This window comes from Gadus chalcogrammus, chromosome 5 (assembly GCF_026213295.1).
Source record: "Gadus chalcogrammus isolate NIFS_2021 chromosome 5, NIFS_Gcha_1.0, whole genome shotgun sequence".
Classification (NCBI taxonomy): Eukaryota; Metazoa; Chordata; class Actinopteri; order Gadiformes; family Gadidae; genus Gadus; species Gadus chalcogrammus.
Window position 1 is genome coordinate 18,424,724 of NC_079416.1, and position 21,725 is coordinate 18,446,448.

The 21,725-nt window shown below is 47.5% G+C and overlaps 1 protein-coding gene across 1 annotated transcript; it reads right to left on the reverse strand.

The window, feature by feature from the left end:
* Positions 1–458: 458 nt before the first annotated feature.
* Positions 459–21,495, reverse strand: gna11b (guanine nucleotide binding protein (G protein), alpha 11b (Gq class)). Its single transcript, XM_056590473.1, has 7 exons — positions 20,404–21,495; positions 11,647–11,831; positions 9,109–9,263; positions 8,010–8,138; positions 6,037–6,166; positions 5,744–5,897; positions 459–5,050 (listed from the first exon to the last, which is right to left on the reverse strand). Exons 1-7 carry the CDS (start codon positions 20,537–20,539, stop codon positions 4,860–4,862), a joined length of 1,080 nt encoding a protein of 359 aa, XP_056446448.1. The 5' UTR covers positions 20,540–21,495; the 3' UTR covers positions 459–4,859.
* Positions 21,496–21,725: the final 230 nt, after the last annotated feature.

Sequence of the window (21,725 nt, forward strand, 5' to 3'; positions counted from 1 at the left end):
CTGTAAATCCTATTCCTTTGTTGTTTTTCGATCACGGTAACACATGTGACTGATTACATTGAATTGCATGTCGATTTGGGAGCTTTGAAAAGCTCCACTATATGTTAGGCTGGTGTTGTTCTGTTGATGGAATAAGCAGGAGATTCCCTTGTTGGTAGATGTTGTTTGTTTCAGATGCCCTTCGATCTGCTTTAAGGACCTCAGGGTCCTACGAAGGCTGACCAAATCCTGTGTTCTAATCGTTCCTACTCGAGTTCCCTAGTGCCACAACAGGAAGCTTGCTTGTCCTGCCACACCATAGGTTGATTGACTGATTGAATCGCGGAACCGGAATAAGTCTCTGTCTTCCCCAGTTATTAAACTCAGATCAGCCTCTGAACGTCTTCTCGAAGGCCGTGATCCTGAGGAGCGTATTAATGGCAAGGATGAAACGTAACACACACACACACGGTCAGCAAGTATAGGAACAAATTTATTTAAATTTAAAACAGATACCGTTTCGTTATGTCTCTCTTTGAAGGCGGCAATGATCTTAAGTCATGTTCAATGTTTCTATGAGGATCAGGCAACAGTGGTTGAAACAAATACATGAAACATAAAAAAAAAAAAATCAACCAAAGAAATATGGCAAGAGTAATGTAAATCAATAATTGATAACCAACTGATTCAACCCTTTTTTTCTGAGGGCCCTGAATTAATGAATACATCCAAGCCCTCACTTCCAACACAAAACAAACAGTACATGCAATTATAATTACAGTTTCTTAAAAAAACAGCAGATTATCGTTTAAATCACCAATCTTAAATACAGAATAAAGTATTTTGTGTGTACTTAATCAATCTTTCCTTTAGTCTCTTGTGGTGTGTGTGTGTGTGTGTGTGTGTGTGTGTGTGTGTGTGTGTGTGTGTGTGTGTGTGTGTGTGTGTGTGTGTGTTCGTGTGTGTTCGTGTGTGTGTGTGTGTGTGCGCGTGTGTGTGTGTGTGTGTGTTTTAAAGGGGGACCGTCTAAGATGAGGGCCCTTTGATAATGACCACAGCGTTGGCACTTGGAGAGAGCCTGGCTCTGGAGAGAGAGAGAAAGAGAGTGGGGTTGGCACACTCATTATAATACATCATTTACATTTGAATTACATACAAAATAAAGAAGAAAATAAAAAATAGAAAAATCATACACCGTGACACATGACCATTGGGTTTCATTAGTCGTTCAAAATAAAGAAACAAAAAAGAATAACAATGGAGTGGTCCTACAAACAGTAGTGTTCTGGTCATGTTGTCATAGAAGAGAGAAGAACGGGGTGAACAGGGTGGTGGTGAAAGTTTACTTGTTAATAAGCACTCCACTTCTCTGCATGCACTAGTTCTTTTCCAAAAGCGGAGTGGAGTGCGTCCATGGTCCCGACCAGAGTACCGGTCGACCATGATGGCTGACGGTCCCCCTTCTTCCAGGAAAGGACCGTCAGCCTTCTATGACCCTCTGAAAGGCAACGAAAGAGATTGTTCTGCAGTGAAGGAAAAACTAAATACACAAACTGGACCCATCAGTCCATTCTCTGGCCAGTGCTCAAAGGACGGGAGGGGGGGGGGGGGGGGGAGACCACTGATGAACCAAAAGAGGGAGAACCACAATACTGCCTTAGCCTCTTTCCAGATTTCTACCCGAGAGAAGAGATGTGTTATAAAGACACGTGCACCAGAGGACGCTCCAACACCACTCGGTCATCCTCAGACCACGCCCAACCCGGTACGTGTATTACTGTAGGACCTCACTTGGTAAATCTTTACACTACTGTAAAACGACGGAATTACTCGGGACTCTCCGTACAATTTGTAGTTTGTGTTAATACTAGCATAATGAGCCGTGTGCTGCCGTAGGCCAGGCTTTTATCCAACCAGGCTCGCAGGACGTGGCTCAAACACGATTAGAGATCAATACTTTGTTATTTTTGTGGCATTAGTGTGTGGACGTTGCCTGAAGTGGGACCTCCAGGTCAACAGGGAGTAGAGTGAATGAAGCGGAGAGGGGGATTTTAGGAAGCGACCGAGGGAGGTTGATTGAGTCACAAATTAGCCAAAAAAAACAAATATATATATATATATATTTGAAACCATACCTAGTGGTGATCCTATCTGTACGCAGCCTTGCGTCTGTAAGCACCACCCCCCCCCCCCCTCCTACATTCCTTCCAACAAGGTGGTCATCTCCATGTATTGACTTAGCAGTAGTGGAGGCACGTGGAGCTGGCTTCACTGAGCTCCTCCTCCCTGTATGCCTGATGCACTGTGATAGCCCTTAATGAGAATGAAGGATAAAATCGCTTGTACAAAAAGGTCAAAAGCCCCCCCCCCCCCCCAAAAGAAAAGGTAGTTCCGCACATCACTGTCACCATCAAAGCAAGCGTCAAAAAACGGTTTAAAATTAACAATGCAAAACCAACAACGGAAACATTTGTGTGTTAAATTCCAAAATAGCAAGCATTGACCACGTGGGTCGTCACCACTGAATAAAAAGTCCACCTACTTTCATACTGTACATTTTTCTATGTATGCATACAGCGTATCTATAAACCAAGAGAGAATACACGTTAACTGTCTTTTTTTAACAAAATGGATGACGGTGAGTACGGCTATAGAAACTATACAGGTTCCTCATGGATGGAGATGGCCGGCGAGAAGGAAAAGACAAAAACAAAAAGGTAAAGTCTTAATAGAAAGCAGAAATAAAAGTTCATCCTACACCAGATTTTCTTTTTGTTTGTCATTTTTACAGCAGTTTAGACTCAAGTAGGCTCCATCATGTTATAGGTGAACTTCAAGATCAGTCCAATTATTAACACCGTCAAAAACATGGTCCATAAATTAGATAAATAAAAAGAAATATTAAACTTGACCTAAGCAAGTAAAAAAAATCATATCGTCACCATTTTGAGAAGCATCTTTCCCGCTGAGGGCGGTGTTTAGTGTGGCGGAGCCGTTAGCGCTAGTGTACAACTCTGTTCCACTCCTTCTAGACCACCTCTAGCATGGTTGGGAAACCTTCAGACTTCTGCTTCCTGCTCTAGTGTTTGGGTATTTAAAAACACAACTTGGCACGACGCTGTGAGTAAGCCTATAATCACGTGAGAGAAATTAACAAAAACAATCACAGTATCAAATACTAGCAAAGATCAAATAGTTTTTTTTAAGTACGCTGATTAACAAAAAAATAAAAGAAAAAAGTATTTTTGTTGTCTTTTTTCCGTTGCCAAAGATGGGTGTACCTCAAGCCTTTTTTCTATTTATACAGGAGTGTTTCTGTGTATACGTATTTACAAACAGAAATATACACGCAAGAGAATGTTTGCCGACTTCTGAGTATGTGTCAAAACACGGGCTATAACTGCCCTAAACTTACCACGCCACCCCAAGCAGTCGTTCTATAAACAAAGTGACTATACAGTAAAAAAACCAACAAACACAAAGTAAACAGAAAGTCCTGTTGATATAATGGATCCCAGTGTCAAGGTGTTGATCTGATTGGACGGTGAAGAATGGTGCTGAACCAATAGCCAACTAGCGTGACGGTCGCATGGTAGGATACAGACCGCCTCTGAATCGATACAGAAAACCGAGGAGGGGAGGGAAGTCATGTGATTCGCTAAACCATGAAAAAAAATTAACACATCCATTTTAAAAAGGATACTTAGATCAAGTACATTTCTGGGTTCACTTGTTTTTGAGATTTTTGTTTTACACATTTTTAAACAGTTTTCTAACACTTTCTTCCCCGTTATTCTTACAAACCTTCAAATAAGCATTTATTCTGTTAAATAGAAGTAGACTTACCAAACTATCATTAAAAAACAAAAAACAATCTCGGCAATGAAACAGTTCTCAATTTACTTTTTCTCTCGTGCTTCTTTTTAAATCCTAGAATGTTTACATATGCAATATTTAATATTTAATAGTATATATATATCTCTAATTATTATTTTTTCGATTGTGAATCACACACGGGATTGTACATTCATCGATGCAAAGTGGAGAGGGAATCTAAGCCCCGCCCCCTCACTTCCTGTGTGCAGCACCATATCCTGTCCAAAGAGGTGCCGCCCCCCTCCCCTGCGCTCCTCGCTGTGGGTGTTTGCTAGGTGCATCTCTCTGCCGTATGTATGTACTGTCATTGGTGTTCCCCCCGTGGTGGGGGTCCGGCCAGGTTCCGAACCCGGGACCGGTGTGATGGTCTGGACCTTTGGGGGGGTGCACCTCTTCGCGGCTCAAGGCCCAAACTGTCGAAACCCCCCCCACTAATAACAAAAAAAACACAGCTCCTCAAAGAAGTCTGCGCCGCTCACGCGAAATCACGACTTGATACGCTCACACACGCAAACGCGCACAGACACACACACGCACACACCAAAACCCCTGCCATAGTCACTGCACCGTGCTTGCTGCTTGGATGAAGGTGGGGGGGAGGGGGGGGGGGGACTCCGACGCAACAAGCTGCCAAGAAAAGGTGGAGCGGACGAGCTTTGGCCAAACTAAAGCAGGGGGTCGGTTGGACCGGGTGGGAGGAGGGGGGGTTATGGGGGGGGGCTGCGTCCTAGGGGTCGTGACCCCACCGCCACGCCACAAAGGGCCAACACATTCTGTTGGCATATGCGTGTGTGAGTGGGTGTGTACGTGGGTGTAGTAGTAGTAGTAGTAGTAGTAGTAGTAGTAGTAGTAGTAGTAGTAGTAGTAGTGTCAGTCGATGCATGTGGGAGTCAAACCGCACGAGAAGTGTGCCTTTGTGCAAAGGGGTGGATGGGGGAGGGGGGGTCTAGGAGGAGGAGGAGGAGGGGCGCAGGGGAGGGGCCCTTGGGAGGTGGGGGCCCCGGTCAGACCAGGTTGTACTCCTTCAGGTTGAGCTGCAGGATGGTGTCCTTCACGGCGGCGAACACGAAGCGGATGTTCTCCGTGTCCGTGGCGCAGGTGAAGTGGGAGTAGATGATCTTGTCGCTGTCGGGGTTCAGGTCCACGAACATCTTCAGGATGAACTCGCGGGCCGCCTGCGCGTCCCGCTGGGGGCCTGCAGGGGGAGACAGGGAGCAGCACAGCGGAACGTTCAGCTAAGTGCAAAAGAAAATGGAGGGCCTTGTTTCTCTCCCGGCGAGCAGCTAGGACCGGGCAGGACAGGAGCTCCCACCGCGAGGACTTACCCCTAACCCTAACCTCTAACCTCTGACCTCTAACCTCTAACCCTAACCACCAAACCAGGAGGTGGAGTTTATTATCTTCAGTTCACGTGTCGGAAATGAGACGGAGGAATGGACATTGATTATGATTAGGATTTATGTGATAAATGCTCGCAGGTTCACAAACTCAATATAATTTCAGGCTGGATCCATTTTCATGAGCTCAACATTTGGCTGAGTAGCTTCTTCCTTTCTTATTGAGATAAAACGACCTCCGATCTAAACGGACTACACCAGGGGGATGTGTGCCTGAACCGATCTCAATATGGAGGTGCAAAAATTCTCAACAAGGAGCAAACTGAGACATCCTCCGAGCCCGCCCCCTTCATGGACATCATGTGGGTTGCAGACCCTCCATTCCAGAGAACCTGCCCTACCACCATCAGAGGGCGCCGATCGCCCCCAATGAGGCAGGACTATGGGTCTGAATCCCAGTTAGCTCCCCCTCCTCCTCCTCCCTCTGCATATAAACCCACCCCCTGAGCTTCCTGCGTATAAACCCGCCCCCCGCCCTGAGAATCTCTCACCGTCAAACTCTGGGAAGTAGTCCACCAGGTGAGAGTAGGCGATCTTCTCTTCTAGAAGGTCCTTCTTGTTGAGGAACAGGATGACAGAGGAGTTCTGGAACCAGGGGTAGGTGATGATGGTCCTGAACAGCGCCTTGCTCTCCTCCATACGGTTCTGGGAGGGGGGGGGGGGGGGGGGGGGGGGAGAGATGTTGAGATGTTGTTCATGTGCACAGAAAGGGAGAGGTGTGCGTGTGTGTGTATGTATATGTATACATACACACATGTGTTTGTGTGTGCGCGCGTGTGTGTACCTCGTTGTCCGACTCCACCAGCACCTGGTCGTACTCGCTCAGCGCCACCAGGAACATGATGGAGGTGACGTTCTCGAAACAGTGGATCCACTTCCTCCTCTCTGACCTCTGACCCCCCACATCCACCATCCTGGGGGGGGGGGGGGGGGAGGGCGTCCAGAGGGACAATAAGAATTTCGCTTTTTAATTTTCTAAATTTTTTATTGTTCAGCAAAACAGTGTTCCTATCTTTATTTTTATAGTTACCTCAACATAAAAACTTGAGGTTAATTTAATAGATATTAAACATATGAATATTTATAACTACTTCTGACAGCATCAGGGCTGAACCCAACAAGCAAGATATTCATAAAGAGAAAAAACAGATGCTTCAAACAAACCTTCAAGCGTCTTAGAGTACCATATTAAGCGCTATATACATTTCATTTATTATTATTATTATTATTATTCTGTAGCGTTATATACGTGACTCTAGAACTCAGATCAACCCACAGGGGTTAGATAGAGGGTGCGTCGTACTGAGGATCCTAGGGGGTTCATTAAGACAACCTGGCTCCGTGACCCTAATTAAAACGCTCTTATCCAGGGACCGGGGGCCCCCTGGAAGATTATTTTAACAATCACACGGGGACCAACCAAATGCAGAACCCGGGGCCGCTTTATATATCCTGACCCAACGTTGGGGAAAACAAGGTTCTGGCCAGGTGAGAAGGGCTTCTCTGATTGGGCAAAAAAAAAAGAAAGAAGATATAAAGACAGTTGGACAAATTCATCATGACGGATGGATTCAACACAGACAGAAGACAGGAATAGGCACTTGGCCGCTGTTACCCAGCAGTATGAATTTAGATGCACGCACACAAACGAAAAGACAAATCACCAGCGCCCGGAACTCTACTTTTAACTTTACCACCACCGCGTTATGACGCCCTAGGACAGATCTCAGATCTAGTATCGGTTGAGACGATTAGTTGTTTATTTACGGCCGTTGATTGGCCTGTATGAGCGCCTCTCTGCCTCTCAGACATGAGGAAAACGAGTCATGAGCATGAGCAGAACCTATGTTATGTAGACCGTAGAATACTGAATTTCAGACACGTAGATTCCTTTGACCCACAGTACCAAGGTCCGCCCTCGCCCATTATTAATTACTCATTAATTACCTTGCCCGTGCATTTGAGGTCATTAGGAGGCATGTTGCAACTTGTTTCACCATTTATGGATTTGCTTATCTCTCTTCCCATGGAACGTAGTGAGCTCCGACAGACGGGTCTGATACTACATCCGTTTATTTACGTCTATCCGTCTATTTCCCGGCCAACCTCTGTGTAGCCACCCCTCCCCTCAAACCCGGAGCCCCACCCCTCGTCCCCAGAGCTCCGCCCCTCGTACCCAGAGCTCCGCCCCTCAAATCCAGAGCCCCTCCCCTCCAACCCATCCCCTCGAACCGCGGACCGTCGGCGGATCCCTGGTGCGGGACGGGTGGACTCGCGTTCAGTTCTCTCCCTGGCCCAGAGTCCCACCCTCCCTCTGGTGGTGGCCCAGAGCAATGCAGTCCACTGGGACCCCGGGGGCCAATTGGGGCCCTCCAGGACCCGGGGCCAAAAATAACACACTCCACCACCATGAAGAGGGCGACCTCGTTTCAACTGCCAGCCGGCGAGGGGAGGAGAGGAGGGAGGGGAGGGGCACGGGTGACCCATTTAAAGAGACGGGGCCCAGAAATGTAGGACTGTGGGCTCACGAGAGAAGGGGTGTGTGCATGTGCATGGACACACACACACACACACACACACACACACACACACACACACACACACAGTGTGTGTGTTTCTTCAAAGTCGAACGACCGGTAAATAAATGGTATTGAGGGGAAAAAGAACAATGTCCACACCAACGCCCACACCCACTGCACTGGGTTAACTGGGAGGGGCCAGGACAATCGAAGGGGGTTTGGTGGGGGGGGTCTCTACCTGAAGATGATGCTCTGCAGGTCGAAGGGGTACTCGATGATCCCTGTGGTGGGGATGCGCACCCTGAGCACATCCTGCTGGGTGGGAAGGTAGCTGGGGTCCGCGATGCGGTCCAGATCGGTGAGATAGCTACATGATGGAGGAGGAGGAGGGAGAAAAAAGGACAACAGTTATATGACGCATATCAAAGGAACCCAAGGCAAACCGACTCCCGGCCTGAACCCTCTTCCACCCTGACACCAGCGTCTGGTGGGATGCCGACGCTGTGGTCCGAAGGGCCGGGGGAAACAGGGACGTACTTCAGAGGAGCTGAAGCAGCCAGCGGGGTTACAAAGCATGGCTTGGACAGCGGGTCGGCCGCCACTCTATGGAGGCTATAAAGGGTCTGGAAGGGTCAAAGGGCATGACCCGACGCTGGGATCAGGTCCGCAGGACCCACATGCTCCCTCTCTGAACGTCCGGGCCCCTTTTCAGTGGTGTAGGGGCCCCAGGTGTCCCTGTGGGCTCCTTGCATCAGAGCTACTGCACTCCCCGATTCAGACTGGGGAACCTGGTCCGGTCCTTAAAGCGGCAGTACGACCTAAAGGCCGCAGAGAGACGTCAGCGCTACGCGTCTCATTGTGTGAAGAGCGACCGGATGAGGGCAGAGAAGGGACGGATACTCACCTGGCCCCTTAGTTCCATACGGGTTGCTCTTGTCCGCAATTTCTGGTTATAAGCTCTCAGATCGTCCCTGCAGCCCCTTTAAGAGCCTTCTTTGTCACTCAAGGCTGAATAAGGCGGCTGTGGTTTAAGAACATACCTGCCTAGCACCCTGCCCTATACAGATGACATCTAGTCATCCAGAAGGTGAACAACATAACAAATATATCACACCCATCTACAGACACACCCTTATTTGTCCTTACGGGCGATACTCCAACAATAACTCAATTATTTTCATTACCTCCACACACTATTTCTAATCCTAAAACAAAACACACACACACACAAAATGTACGCAAATGTCTCCATGCACGCGGTACGTTTATTCATAAACAATAAACATTTGTTTTGTGTATTGTATTTGGACACACCCACACACACAGGTTGGACCTACTATTTGGTGGAGTCGGAGAGCTGGTACTCCCGGCGGCGGTCGTAGGCCTCCAGGATGCCGGGGTCGGCCCACAGGGTCTTGATGGCCACGACGTAGGGCTGGTCGAAGCCGTTGATCTTCTCGATGTCCACCTCCTTCACCAGCCCGGCGTTGGACTGAGCAGGGAGAGGAGGAGATCCCATCGGGGGTGGGATGGGGTGGAAACACGTCAGTAAGATTTAGGGCTGAACGATTAAAGGCTGCGATTAAAATCAGAGATCAGTAAGATTCATATTTATTTTTCTTTTACAATTCAATAGTAAAATAAAGAGTTTATTATATCAATTCATGCATTAATTCATCTCAACCCATAGGCCTGGCCTAAAGGGAAGAGTACTTGTTAGGGGTGTGAATCTTTGGCTTCAGACGATTCGATTCGATTAACGATTCAGTAGTTGGCGATTCGATTCAAGGACAATTATTTTTTTTTGGAACGATTTGATTCGATTCAATAACTTTGAACCAAAATTCTATATCCGTGAAATAAACATGCAATAATGTGACACCCTGTCATGGGTAGATGCGTTGGAGCGTCTTGAACTAGCTGGAAAATCACTCAGGAGCCGACGAGAAGTTTGGAAAAAGATGGGATCTTTTATTTTCCCAATTTAAGGCCCATAAGGCAATAAAAATAAAACGAAAATCAACAAAAAGAAAAATACTTTTCACTAAACAAACTGAATGGGCTTGAGAGTCACAAAAACATCAATTCGAACTTAAGCATACTGTACCTTTATATTATTGCTAGATTTTGGCGTCACTTCCGGTTTACCCGGAAGTGATGACGTTAATTTAAACCCCGTTGACGCGGCACGCATTCCCTAATAGACGAGACGCTGGTAAGACGAACATTTATGCTGTGTTAACGTGTAACTTTTAAACTAAATAAACAAACCTGGAATTTGACAACGACATACTTGTTTGAATGGTTATTGCAACAGAACAGGTGACGTTAATGATAAATGGTATTAAACAGAACGTTGTAATGATGGTACTTGCAAGATTGTATTAAACTGCCGTAGCACGCATGATAAATTACATGGTTGATACATGATTTTAAAACAGTATGACGGTAATGGAATACATAGTCAAACAATACAAACACACACAGGCAACATTAACGGAAGCTATGCGCCCCGTCACACACCCCTGGTCAATTTTACCATTATTCTTTGCGAAGCCAAAATGCTTCCACACTTTGAATTTCAAGTTTGCTGGTGCATTAACAATCTCGCTGCCGCTCTCTGCCATGTTTGAAATGCACCAGTAGAGGGTGAGGGAGAAAAAAAACTCGTGGGACTTCCTTGCAAGCTGACTAGCTGATGACAGAGTTACGGATTACCGAGCTGCACTTCACAAAATAAACGTGTAAACTAAAGCTGTGTTCGAAATCGTTCCCTATTCCCTATATAGTGTACATGATATAGTGCACTATATAGGGAATAGGGAACGAGAATTCGGACACTACGCTGAACGGTATTCTGAATGGTATTCTCCTGCATGGAGAATACCATTCAAAATTCCTAGTACCTGTGTACATGGCGAAATAAAGAAATTGAATTGAACATTTCTGAACGTCATTTGCGTCAGTATTTGTGTGACGCAGACAGATGCGCCCACATCAAGTAAACAAACCGGGCACTCACGACGAAAGCTGGAGGTTGTATTGATGTTGAATGTTACATTTCCTTGTTTAATTAATTTTGAATGTTAAATATTCTATGTTAAATCCCAAATAAATTGTTGACATTTCTAAACGAAAGCCGGAGACTCCATCATTAAATGTATTCGTTGTCGCGGTTATTCGGCTTCTTCTTCTCCCCTGGAAAAATACAACCGCATGGCATTGTGGTATACGGGAGTAACTGTAGGGAACATCGTATGTACCCTATTTTAAGTCCACTATATAGTGCCCTATATAGTGGACCACTGAGAATTCGAACACCCTAGAAAATGGCATGCACCCTATTTAGTGCACTACATCCATGATAGGGAACGATTTCGAACACAGCTTAAGTCTTAAAACATTAATCATAATCGATTCATACGATTTAAAGCATTTATATCGATTATTGGTGAAGGGGATTCATTCTATTTATTTATTTTAGCAGATCGATTTAGTTGAATCGGTAGGACTGACAATCGATTCATCGATGCATCGCATGAATCATTACACCCCTAGTACTTGTATATGTTGGCTGCTTTCAATGCTGTGTTGGTCATACACAATGGAATCGTTTATTCCTTGTTTAGTGAATAATACACTTTAAAAAAGAAAAATCCCATACTAAGTCTGAATCGCAATATTGGTCAAAATAATCGCAATTTGATTAATTCCCCATATAGTTAAGCCCTTGTAAGAATGATATGGAGAACGGTCCACCGCCACGAGGGCAGAGCGTGGCAAGTTAGAAACCCCCCCCTGGGCTGACGGGGAGTCACAGAGCAAGCTTCGGACTGTGGTCTAGCATCATGCACCCCCGCCCCCCCCCAGCTCACCCGGTTCTGCTCGTATTTGTAGGGGATCTTCAGGGTCTCGGTGGCGCGGATCATGGACTGCATGGACGTGAAGATGTTCTGGTAGACCAGCCGGATGAAGCCCCGCTTGTCCTCGTCCGTGTATCCCGCCCCGTGGATGATGCGCATCTGCTTGATGAAGGTGCTCTTCCCGCTCTCGCCAGTACCTGCAGGGTCAGGGAACGGTACCACCGGTTAGTACTGGACCTCCTCCTCACAGCACCTACAGGGTGCCAGGCCCCCGGTTAGTACTGGACCTCCTCCTAACAGCACCTACAGGGTGCCAGAACACCGGTTAGTACTACTGGACCTCCTCCTAACAGCACCTACAGGGTGCCAGGCCCCCGGTTAGTACTGGACCTCCTCCTAAAAGTACCTACAGGGTGCCAGACCAGGGGTTAGGCTCAACCTAGGACAAGGCCCTCCCTCCTAAACCTTCCCACTGAAGTGGATCTAGAACTCCTCCCCAAACCACAGTATAGCCAAACTGGTCGAAGGTCTCGTGGATTTGTATAACTAAATATTTGTTTAGTGACCACAATGCCAATGTTTCGCTAATACCTATACCACAAAGAGGACCAACAGTCAAAGGGTTGTAAAGGAAGTAGTTACTGCAGAATAAATCCCCAAACGCACCACGGTAAACTATCCATCTACAAGCAAGCATTTCAGTGGTTGATCATTTCTCTGTACGTATTCAACTCAGCTAAAAGTCCATCTGGATGTTTATTAGGATCCAATACCAAGCAGTAGGGATGTGAATAAATCAAAATGTACATGGTCAAGTAATCAATGGATCATCGGCAAGAAATCACTTAATATCTTAAACGCAAAAAAACAACTACCTGCAAAGTAGTTCCAGTCAAAAACTGAAAATCCGGTTGCCAGGACAACGTGACATTTTCGCTTTAGTACTCCATAGTTCCAGGTATTAGTCAAACCCTCAGAAAAAAAAAAAATTGATTTTGACCCTCGGGAACGAATAATCGAATATTCTGACCCATCCCTACCAAGCAGGCAACCAGAATAACAGACGTCTGAACAGTTGTCCCTCACACTGGTCTCCACAAGGCCCCCCCAGATATGTATCTCATGGGATGTGCAGGCCTAGAGGAGGGGGCCTAGAAAATGGTGGATGTTGCATTGAAATGCTTTGGAGGAAACATACCGCCAGATAGCCACACCGAGGATGAGGGCGAGGTGGGTGAGCTCCAGCCCGGGATGTGATTCATGACAGATGAGCCGAATGAAAAGCAAGAGCAGCCAAAATGTGATCCTAGCTGGAGCAGCATCCATCATTTGGCCAGTTCTGCTTGCAAGTCTTTTTCAATTAGGCTCCTCATCTTTCAGGTCGTTATAAACTCGTACTGAAGCGCATTAATCTCCTTCAGTCGGGACAAGATAAAAAAAAAATAAAAAATGGGACCAAGCAGAGATCCATAGTATCGGTAGAGCTGAGGAGGGAGAGGGAGAGGGGACACATTCACATACACCACCTACATTCAAGGTTTTGAAGAGATATTTTTGTTACCATAGCAACCCCATCCTCTGACTCCCTCCGTTTGTTCATATCTGTGGGGGGGGGTTTGTCCTTATTTTTCCTATGCTACATCCTGGTTCTCCCTGATCTCCGAGTCGGGAGGTAAATATACCTCCTCAGAGACAGGGAAGGTGGTGGGGGTGGTGATAGTGGTAGTGGTGGTGGTGGGGTGGTGGTGCAACAACCAGAAGACACTAGAGACCGTCTGTATTCAAACAGACGTAGAATATACCAAATCCAAAACATGGGAGCCGAGAGCCATCCCGGGACGGGGCCCCACCACTTAATGCCCCAACGCACTCCCCCCCCCCCACTCCCCTGGGACTAGACTGAAGGGCAGAGGAGAACAAACGGGACGAAACAGAGCCCGCCAGAGGCTCCTGAGCGAAGCCTACTACCGGCTGTGGTCACGGGCCGCGGTGGGGGCAGCTCAAGGGGCAGAGAGGAGCCAGTCTTTGTGCTGGGAATGAGGAAACGGTGTCCTAGCTGCGGTGGTGCTTATGGTGGAAGGGGGGGGGCTGGAGACTGGCTGAGCTGAGGGGAGCAAGGAGATCTCCCTCAGGCTTAAACGTTTGATTTATTTCTCGTGACCCCCGTCACAAGATCTGCCCCCCCCCCCTTCCTACTGTCCCTCTTTCTCCCTCCAAAGACAACACACAACACGTCTGTCCCTGCCTCTGCCTCCCCATTCATCAACTACAACCACAACTACTCCATGTCCTCCACCCTAAACCCAATGCCCTGCCCACACTACAAACTACACTGCTTTAAAACACGCGCGCGCACACACACACACACACACACACACACACACACACACACACACACACACACACACACACACACACACACACACACACACACACACACACACACACACACACACACACACACACACACACACACACACACTTCGCCTTCCCGGCAGAAACCTTTGGAGATCCATAACTAGAGAATCCATCCATTCTCTCTTCTTTCCTTTTTTTCTCCTCTCTTTATTTTAGCAGCAACGACCTAGAAAAAGGAGGCCACCTTTTAATAGCTTGCATGCTACTTGGACCGGGTAACGCTTTCCTCTCCAGCTGGCAGCCAGCAAAGGAGACCTGGAGTGTGAGGAGGAGGAGGAGGAGGAAGGCTTACTATGGCGGCCCCCTGCACCCAGCCCAGCACCCCGACAATACCACAGCGGGGGGGCGCCACACGGACCCCCCAGCGCTCCGAGGGGAGCCCGACAGCTCCTTGGAATAGAGAGGAGCCGACGGGGTCAACGGTGAGGCAGCCAGAAGTGACACCAGCACACACGTTATGCACCCCCTCCAACGCACAGGGCCGCCTCCCGCACTGAGCCATCTAGCTCTTAAAACGATCGCACAAAACAATGCAACGTATAACAATGTAACATACAGGATGACTGACCAGCAATGTTCCAAATCACAGCACTTCTTGTTATAAACCCTAAACGCAAGGCTCCAGTAATGCATTAAACTCATGGATTGACACCTGTGTGTGTGTGTGTGTGTGTGTGTGTGTGTGTGTGTGTGTGTGTGTTGGAGTTATTTTGCATCATGATGTCTAAAGCGTGATGCAAATGCCCACCACGTTATTTCTATGCAAATGTTCACTGATAACCGGACTCATTCCTGGTGTGGGATTGTGGTCAGAAGGCGTGGTTAACCCCTACACACCCACACTATTCAAGTGGAGCGTACCCATCTTTGTCATAAACGTGACTCAAGTCCATCACCTCAACCCCAAAAACGGAAGATTTTGAGAATTTCGCATAGTATTTGGGTACCATGACCATAGGTCAGGTCTGGTACAATACCACATCCTTCTACATATGGAACCTATCATGGCACTACTACTTGGTAGTTGGTACTACCAAGATACCAAGACCACTACCATGAAGATAACAATACCCCTACCATGAGGATACCATGATCACTACCATCAAGATACCAAGACCACTACCATCAAGACACCATGAAGATACCACGATCACTACCGTAAAGATACGACGATCACTACCATGAAGGTACCATGAGGATACCAAGACCACTACCATGAAGATAACATGACCACTACCATGAAGGTACCATGAGGATACCAAGACCACTACCATGAAGATAACATGACCACTACCATGAAGGTACCATGAGGATACCAAGACCACTACCATGAAGACACCAAGACCACTACCATGAAGACACCAAGACCACTACCATGAAGATACCAAGACCACCACCATGAAGATACCAAGACAACTACCATGAAGATACCATGGAGATATCAAGACCACTACCATGAAGATACCATGATCACTGCTCTGGTCTGGTCCAACATCCTTCTACACGAGGCCTTCACCGCAGTGACTACCCCCCCCCCCCACACACACACACATCCCCACCAGTCCACTTCTCTCTCTCCATTCTGACTTCCGCTAACAGCTTTCCACAGTGTTGGCTGACGCCTGTATCTGGGCAAAACGCTCCTTCTCCCGCTCCAGTCTGCCTTCATCTCTGCCGAGAGCTGGCCGTGTGTGGGTGTGCGAGAGCAGCAAATTGCATATATACACACACACAGAGACACACACACACACACACACATGTGCATCTGCTCGTGAGAACATGCGCACAAACAGAGACCACAGTTTGACCACCTTAGGACGGCTTTGTCCGTTAGTCAGTGTGCTGAGTGCTGTGGGTGAGTGGGAGTGGGGGAAACGGTTGATGTAATACTGGCATGATGTCCAACTGGACAGAGAACTGACTGCAGTCTCTTCATGAGCAGCTAGAGCAGGGCAGTGGGAACAGCTTTAGCTTGATGAGAAAACTGTTTTTTTGGGGGTTGACTCGTGTACTTTAATTCAATTGGATTCAAGATCAGCAATATTAACTTCCACAATTCCCCATCCGCATATGATGGATCACTATGTACACTTTTGTCTGTCTAAGCTTGAATCTCAAAATGATATCATTATTCAGATAAACAAGCTCTCGAAGATAAGGTAACATAAAAGTGATGACAAACAGAAAGAAAATGGCCTGGAGCCATACTGTGCTGGTAGCAGAACGATGCAAGAAGGCACCACAGTCGAAGTCTGGTGTGGGTCTGAGCTTCCTGGGGCCATGTGTGACGGCCCCTAGCTAGCTCAAGTGAAATGAAATGGCTTCCGTCACTAAAATACAGAGAGCGACCGCGTGCCGAAGACATTGTACCTCGACAACGCCTTCCGTAAACAGTCTTAGGCCTCTGGCCGCACAAAAAGTTGAGTCCCCCTCCTTCAGTCTATTCCCCTCTACATGCACGCAAAGTGACATTTCCGCAAGATGTACCTATTGAATCAAAGGCTGAGCTGACGACAGCTCTAGTCAAACACTGATTGGTCAATTAAGAGTGTTGATGTGTCCATGAGCAAGACACTTAACCCAACGCTGTGGCCTTGCATGGTTGACTCCGCCGTCGGTGTGTCAATGTGTGTATTAACCCATGTAAGTCGCTATGGATAAAAATGCCCTAATTGTAATTGTAAACCAATCACCGAACCGGCATGTATCACCCCAGCACGCACCACAAAAAAATTTGCTCCCTACCAATTTTCGGTACGAGCAAGCGTCTAGATGTCGCATTATCGGACAAAAGTAAGCCAAACTAGGGAGCGTCGGTGGGTAGAGTGACAGGTTTGATGGCGTCCACCTCTGTCCGAGCACTTTGCCCTCTCTGCTCACTTTACCGTCCGCTCCAGCAGTTCATTTACACAACGCAGTCGAGGCCAGAGCCCCTCACTGTGTTTTGACCAAGTACAGGCAAACGGCTGGGAGCAGCGACCCAGCCTCATGGCCGGATAAGGCCTCGCAGCCCCAGACTACTGCCACAACATAGCTCGTTCATTCAGTCATTTCTCTCAAAGTGGCGCATAGACACCAGTAGTATTATCATTTTTTTGTCTTAAGGGCCTATTAACAGATTGAACCAACCAAACGATGCAAGTTCCTGGGTTTGTGGTACCTTGGTGCCTGAATAACCAATTCTCAACGGCATGCTTGAATGTTAGAAGATTGTGGACGAGTTGGGCAGAACAAACAGGAGTGAGAAGGCGACGCGTGTTGCTTGTGTCAGTCAGAGGACCACGTTTCTACACGGCATTGATGCTGAACAGCCACAGCGTGTTAACACCAAAACAAAAACGCAGACACGCTGCAGGAAGAGCAGCACAAGAATAGATATGAAATCAAAGCTGATCGCATATTTTTAATAGAACTCCAGGTGTCACGGCCCGCATCAGCTTGATGGAGTAACCTGATTTCACTCGGGGTGATAGTGCTTAATAACATAATCAACAGATCGCGCCGTGTCTCCGGAGGGATGTGATCTATTAAATGTTCAAATTAAAAGGAAACACAAGCTACGACGCGTGCATGACGTTATTCCTCACATGCACGGCGTTGCACTTCATCGGTCACTCGGGCTTCTTCAGGGCGGCCTCCTCCGTGTCATTCTTCGACGTTACCCAGAATGCCTTTGTCCTACCTGCCCCACCTCTCCCCATGATCCACGGCGTCCAAGGCGTCGCTCCCTCCAGGTTCAAGGCGGTTGGCATAGCTGGAATGAGTGCATCTTTGTTTTTGCTCTACATACTGAAACCCTGAGTAATGGTTGCAGAGAAATATTAAATATCTAGTGCTAATGGTTGGTAATGCAGTGGGTCGGGAGAAACTTGTGTGTTTGCCAAGACATCGGCAATGTCCTCAACAGGAATCCTGTCTGAGCAGGAAAGACGATTTCTGCACATCTACATCGTTTAACATCCCAGACGGATCTAAGGCTTTAAATGAAGTACCAGGTTTTGTTGGGTTGGCGAGCTACTGTTACATTAAAACAGCCTTGATCGTGTCGTGTTAAGCCTACAAACGATCACTTAATTGACATGTCCATAAGCCCTACACATTGTTTACATTCAGTCAATATTTCCAGGTGATTATGGCACCAAAAAAATAAATAACAAAAGCTTTTGTTCTCCTCCTGATAGGACCCTTCAGTAAGTTGGCTGAACCATAGCCAGAGACCTCTGGCCCCCCATCACTTAAGGGAACTAAGAACTCAAATCCATCTAGTTCTGGATTTACTATAGTCCAAATACAGTACTTCCCCCTACAAACCCATTATTGCTTAAAAACAGACTTAGGCTTGTGGAGTCTGAAAAACGAAAAGCCATTTCACTTCTTTGCCTCTTCTTTTATGACAGCTCACTTCCAACCCTTCACTGGATGGTCTCCTCCCGGCCCAAGCAGAGGGAGACTGACCTTAGAGTGTTACTGCAGGATAATAGGACTCGCTGACATCTTAAAGTCTGAGCGGTGGCTGTGTTTAACCAAGCCTATTAAAACCTGCTCTAATCCTGCCTTACACGTCCTTATCCAGGCCCCCATTGATGACTTCAACTCACTTAGGATGCAGCCGTCACAGCATGGCTGATCACACCACTTGCACCTTCTTAGAGCACAGCAGTTCTTCTCAGTCTGACGCAAAGCGCCAACTCCCATGTACTACATACCAATTACAAAAATTAACCACTGACATCTGCTGCCAGGTCCTTCAGCCTAATACTGTTGTTGCTCCGATAGAGATTGCATGCTTCGCTCTCACCCTGATTTGCAAGTTGCTTTGGTATACGTAACTGTACACACACACACACAGCTACACACACACACACACACACACACACACACACACACACACACACACACACACACACACACACACACACACCTCAAGGTTGCAATTATCCAAGTAGCCTATAACATAAAATAGATGTGCTTGGTGGCAAATTGCTGTTGAATGCATAGTAAAGTAAGGGTTTGAGGAAATTGAGTTCCTCTGGAAATGGGAATAGCGGATTTTTTACCTCATGTTTTACAAGATAACTGACTAGGAACGGAATTTAGGAATAGGATAGAATATATAACCTTATGGCACTGCTTTATGATCCTCAAAGTATACAATTAAACCAGATAATGGGGGGGGGGGGGGGGGGGGGGGGAAATAGGCCTATATATATTAAGTATTTAATTGACGGTATAACTGTCCTGACCTACTTCTGGCAGAGGAGTCAGCTGGGAAATGAATGGAAGTGTATGCCACGCATGTCAAATAACCTACACTGCGTTTGGTGGGCATGGAAATGGGAGCAAACGTACTGAGACAGAGGGGACAACCTAGATAATTCCAAATGTCCTCAATAAAAAGAAATATATATAAAAAAAAAAAAGGTATGGCCAGCTTTCCCAGAGTCCACTCCTCACTTACTCGGTACGACTGAAATGGGTCACACGGAGTTGGCAAGCCACGCAAAACATGCATGCAGACTTGAACGCGACGATGCCACTAATGTAGCCGTGCTGAGATAAGGATCAATAAGAGGTCTGCTTATTCATACCCCCCCCCCCCCCACACACACACACACACACACACCCTGACGTACTTGTTGTACTCAGTAGAAAATATTGGCCTTTTATCGCAAGGCATTTGTCCGCACGTTAAGTTAATATAACCAACTATGCATCGGTAGGTGCAACTACTGGAAACAAGAATATGTGCTGAAAGCTCCACAAAATCGTGCAAGTGTTATGCAATCAGGTGAACGCAATAATGAAAGCACACAGCCTTGCAATGCTATGGCTTCAGGTTCTCTCCCCCATTGTGCTCATCGCGTTCTGTCTGCCACTTTAGGCTGAGACCAACCCCGCAACGATGATCCAGTTCCCCCATCTGATCCGGATCACACGCAGAGCTCCTGGTCCAGCGGACGGCCAACATCATGCAGACTAGCCAGCTGTTTAGCTCGTTAGCAGCTGGTTCAACCATGACAGCCCGGTTACTTGGATGCAGAGTGAAACAGGATTTCACACGAATATGCATAATCAAATATACACAGCGCCACATTTTCTTTGCGCTAGGGCAAACTGTTATTTCCATTAAGCATATTAAAGTCCCATTAGAACGACCAGCCAGGGGGAAAGCATGCCACCCAGAAACCAGCTCACCAGCTAGCTTGTCCCCACTAGCAGTACCCTAGCTAGCCTGCTCAAGAAGGCCATGAAACGATAGTTTCTGAGTACGACGACGTCGACGGTTTTTTAAATGAAATTTATCGACAGCTAAATGGGAGAAATGTGACGGAGGATTAGCGAGACATGTACCGAGTAGGAGTAACTTCAGCTCCCTCCTCGAGTCGCGCTTGTCTCGGCGGAGCTGCTTGTCAATCTCGGCATTGATTCGTTTCGACTCCTTCGCCTCCTCGCTCAGGCAGCACGCCATCATGGACTCCAGGGTCATCCCTCTGGTTGGCCCGGTACAGACAGGACCAAACGGTACCCCCAGCACCACGCTCCAATATCCGCCACCAAGGTCTCAGAAAGCCCTCGCTGCGGTCCCGAGGCGATGAGGTGTTCCGCCGTCCGGGTTGGGGGAGGGGAGCGTCAGGCCTCGCCGTCAGGTTGTTCCCCCCGGCCGGGAGCGGGTGCGCCTTGGCCCGGGTGTTCGCTCGGTAAATCACGGGAGAGCCTCGGACGGGGGAGGGAGTGGAGAGTCGTCGGCGGGGCCCTCTTCCTCAAGATGCTCCGTCCCGTTCGCTTCAGACAGCCAACGTCGGGTCACTGCAGATGTTATGGGGGGGTGGGGGCCGGGGGGCTTGTGGTCCTGGTCGCTTCTTTCTGTCGTATCTCCCCCTTTGTGTTTCGGCCCAATCAATTGAAAAAAGGTCCAAATCAGTCTATAAAAATGGGTACAAACTGCAGCGCCGTGACATAAAAAACGGGGCGAATCTGTCGGATATCTGCAGTGTTTTAAACGACAGCCTCTCCGACCGACACCAGCCGGGCTCCCGGTACCCTTACCGAATAGCTACAGCGTAACGCGGGATCAAAACACGCCAAATGTCCCGTATCCACTTGTCTGTGTAATGTGATTAAGTATAATATTGCGGGATTGGATGGGGAAGGCGAGAGTCCTCCTCGGCTAGCGGACTAGCTCTTAACTACGCCTTCGCAGAAAGTGTCCAACTGCAGTGGTGGAGCCAGCTGCTTTCTCTCCTATGTGCTATCGCGATCCAGATAGCCGCCGATGTCAATCCGTATCATTTTGACAGCTCGATATCTATTTGGTCCTGATCACCCTGTAACACTATTCCTCTGCTCGCAGTCTTTGGCATGGATAGCATTCAGTGTGAAACCACCAGTTCACCACCTCGGAGGAAAGATGCACCGTATGATGGCTGGTGCTGGAACCCTCGAGTGAAGGGGTTGAATGAAAACCTATTTACGACAAACCAATTAAATGTTCGAGGAGGGTCTTCAGGGTGGACTCTGGAGGAAGTCATGTTGGGTCGGATAATTGGATGAACCATGCATATGTGCGCCCTTACGTAAAGCGAAATTAAAATGTATATATTTCTGTTGCAGCACCCACTTGTATGCTTCTCTATCAACATATTTGTGAAGGAACTGAATTATTTATTAAATCA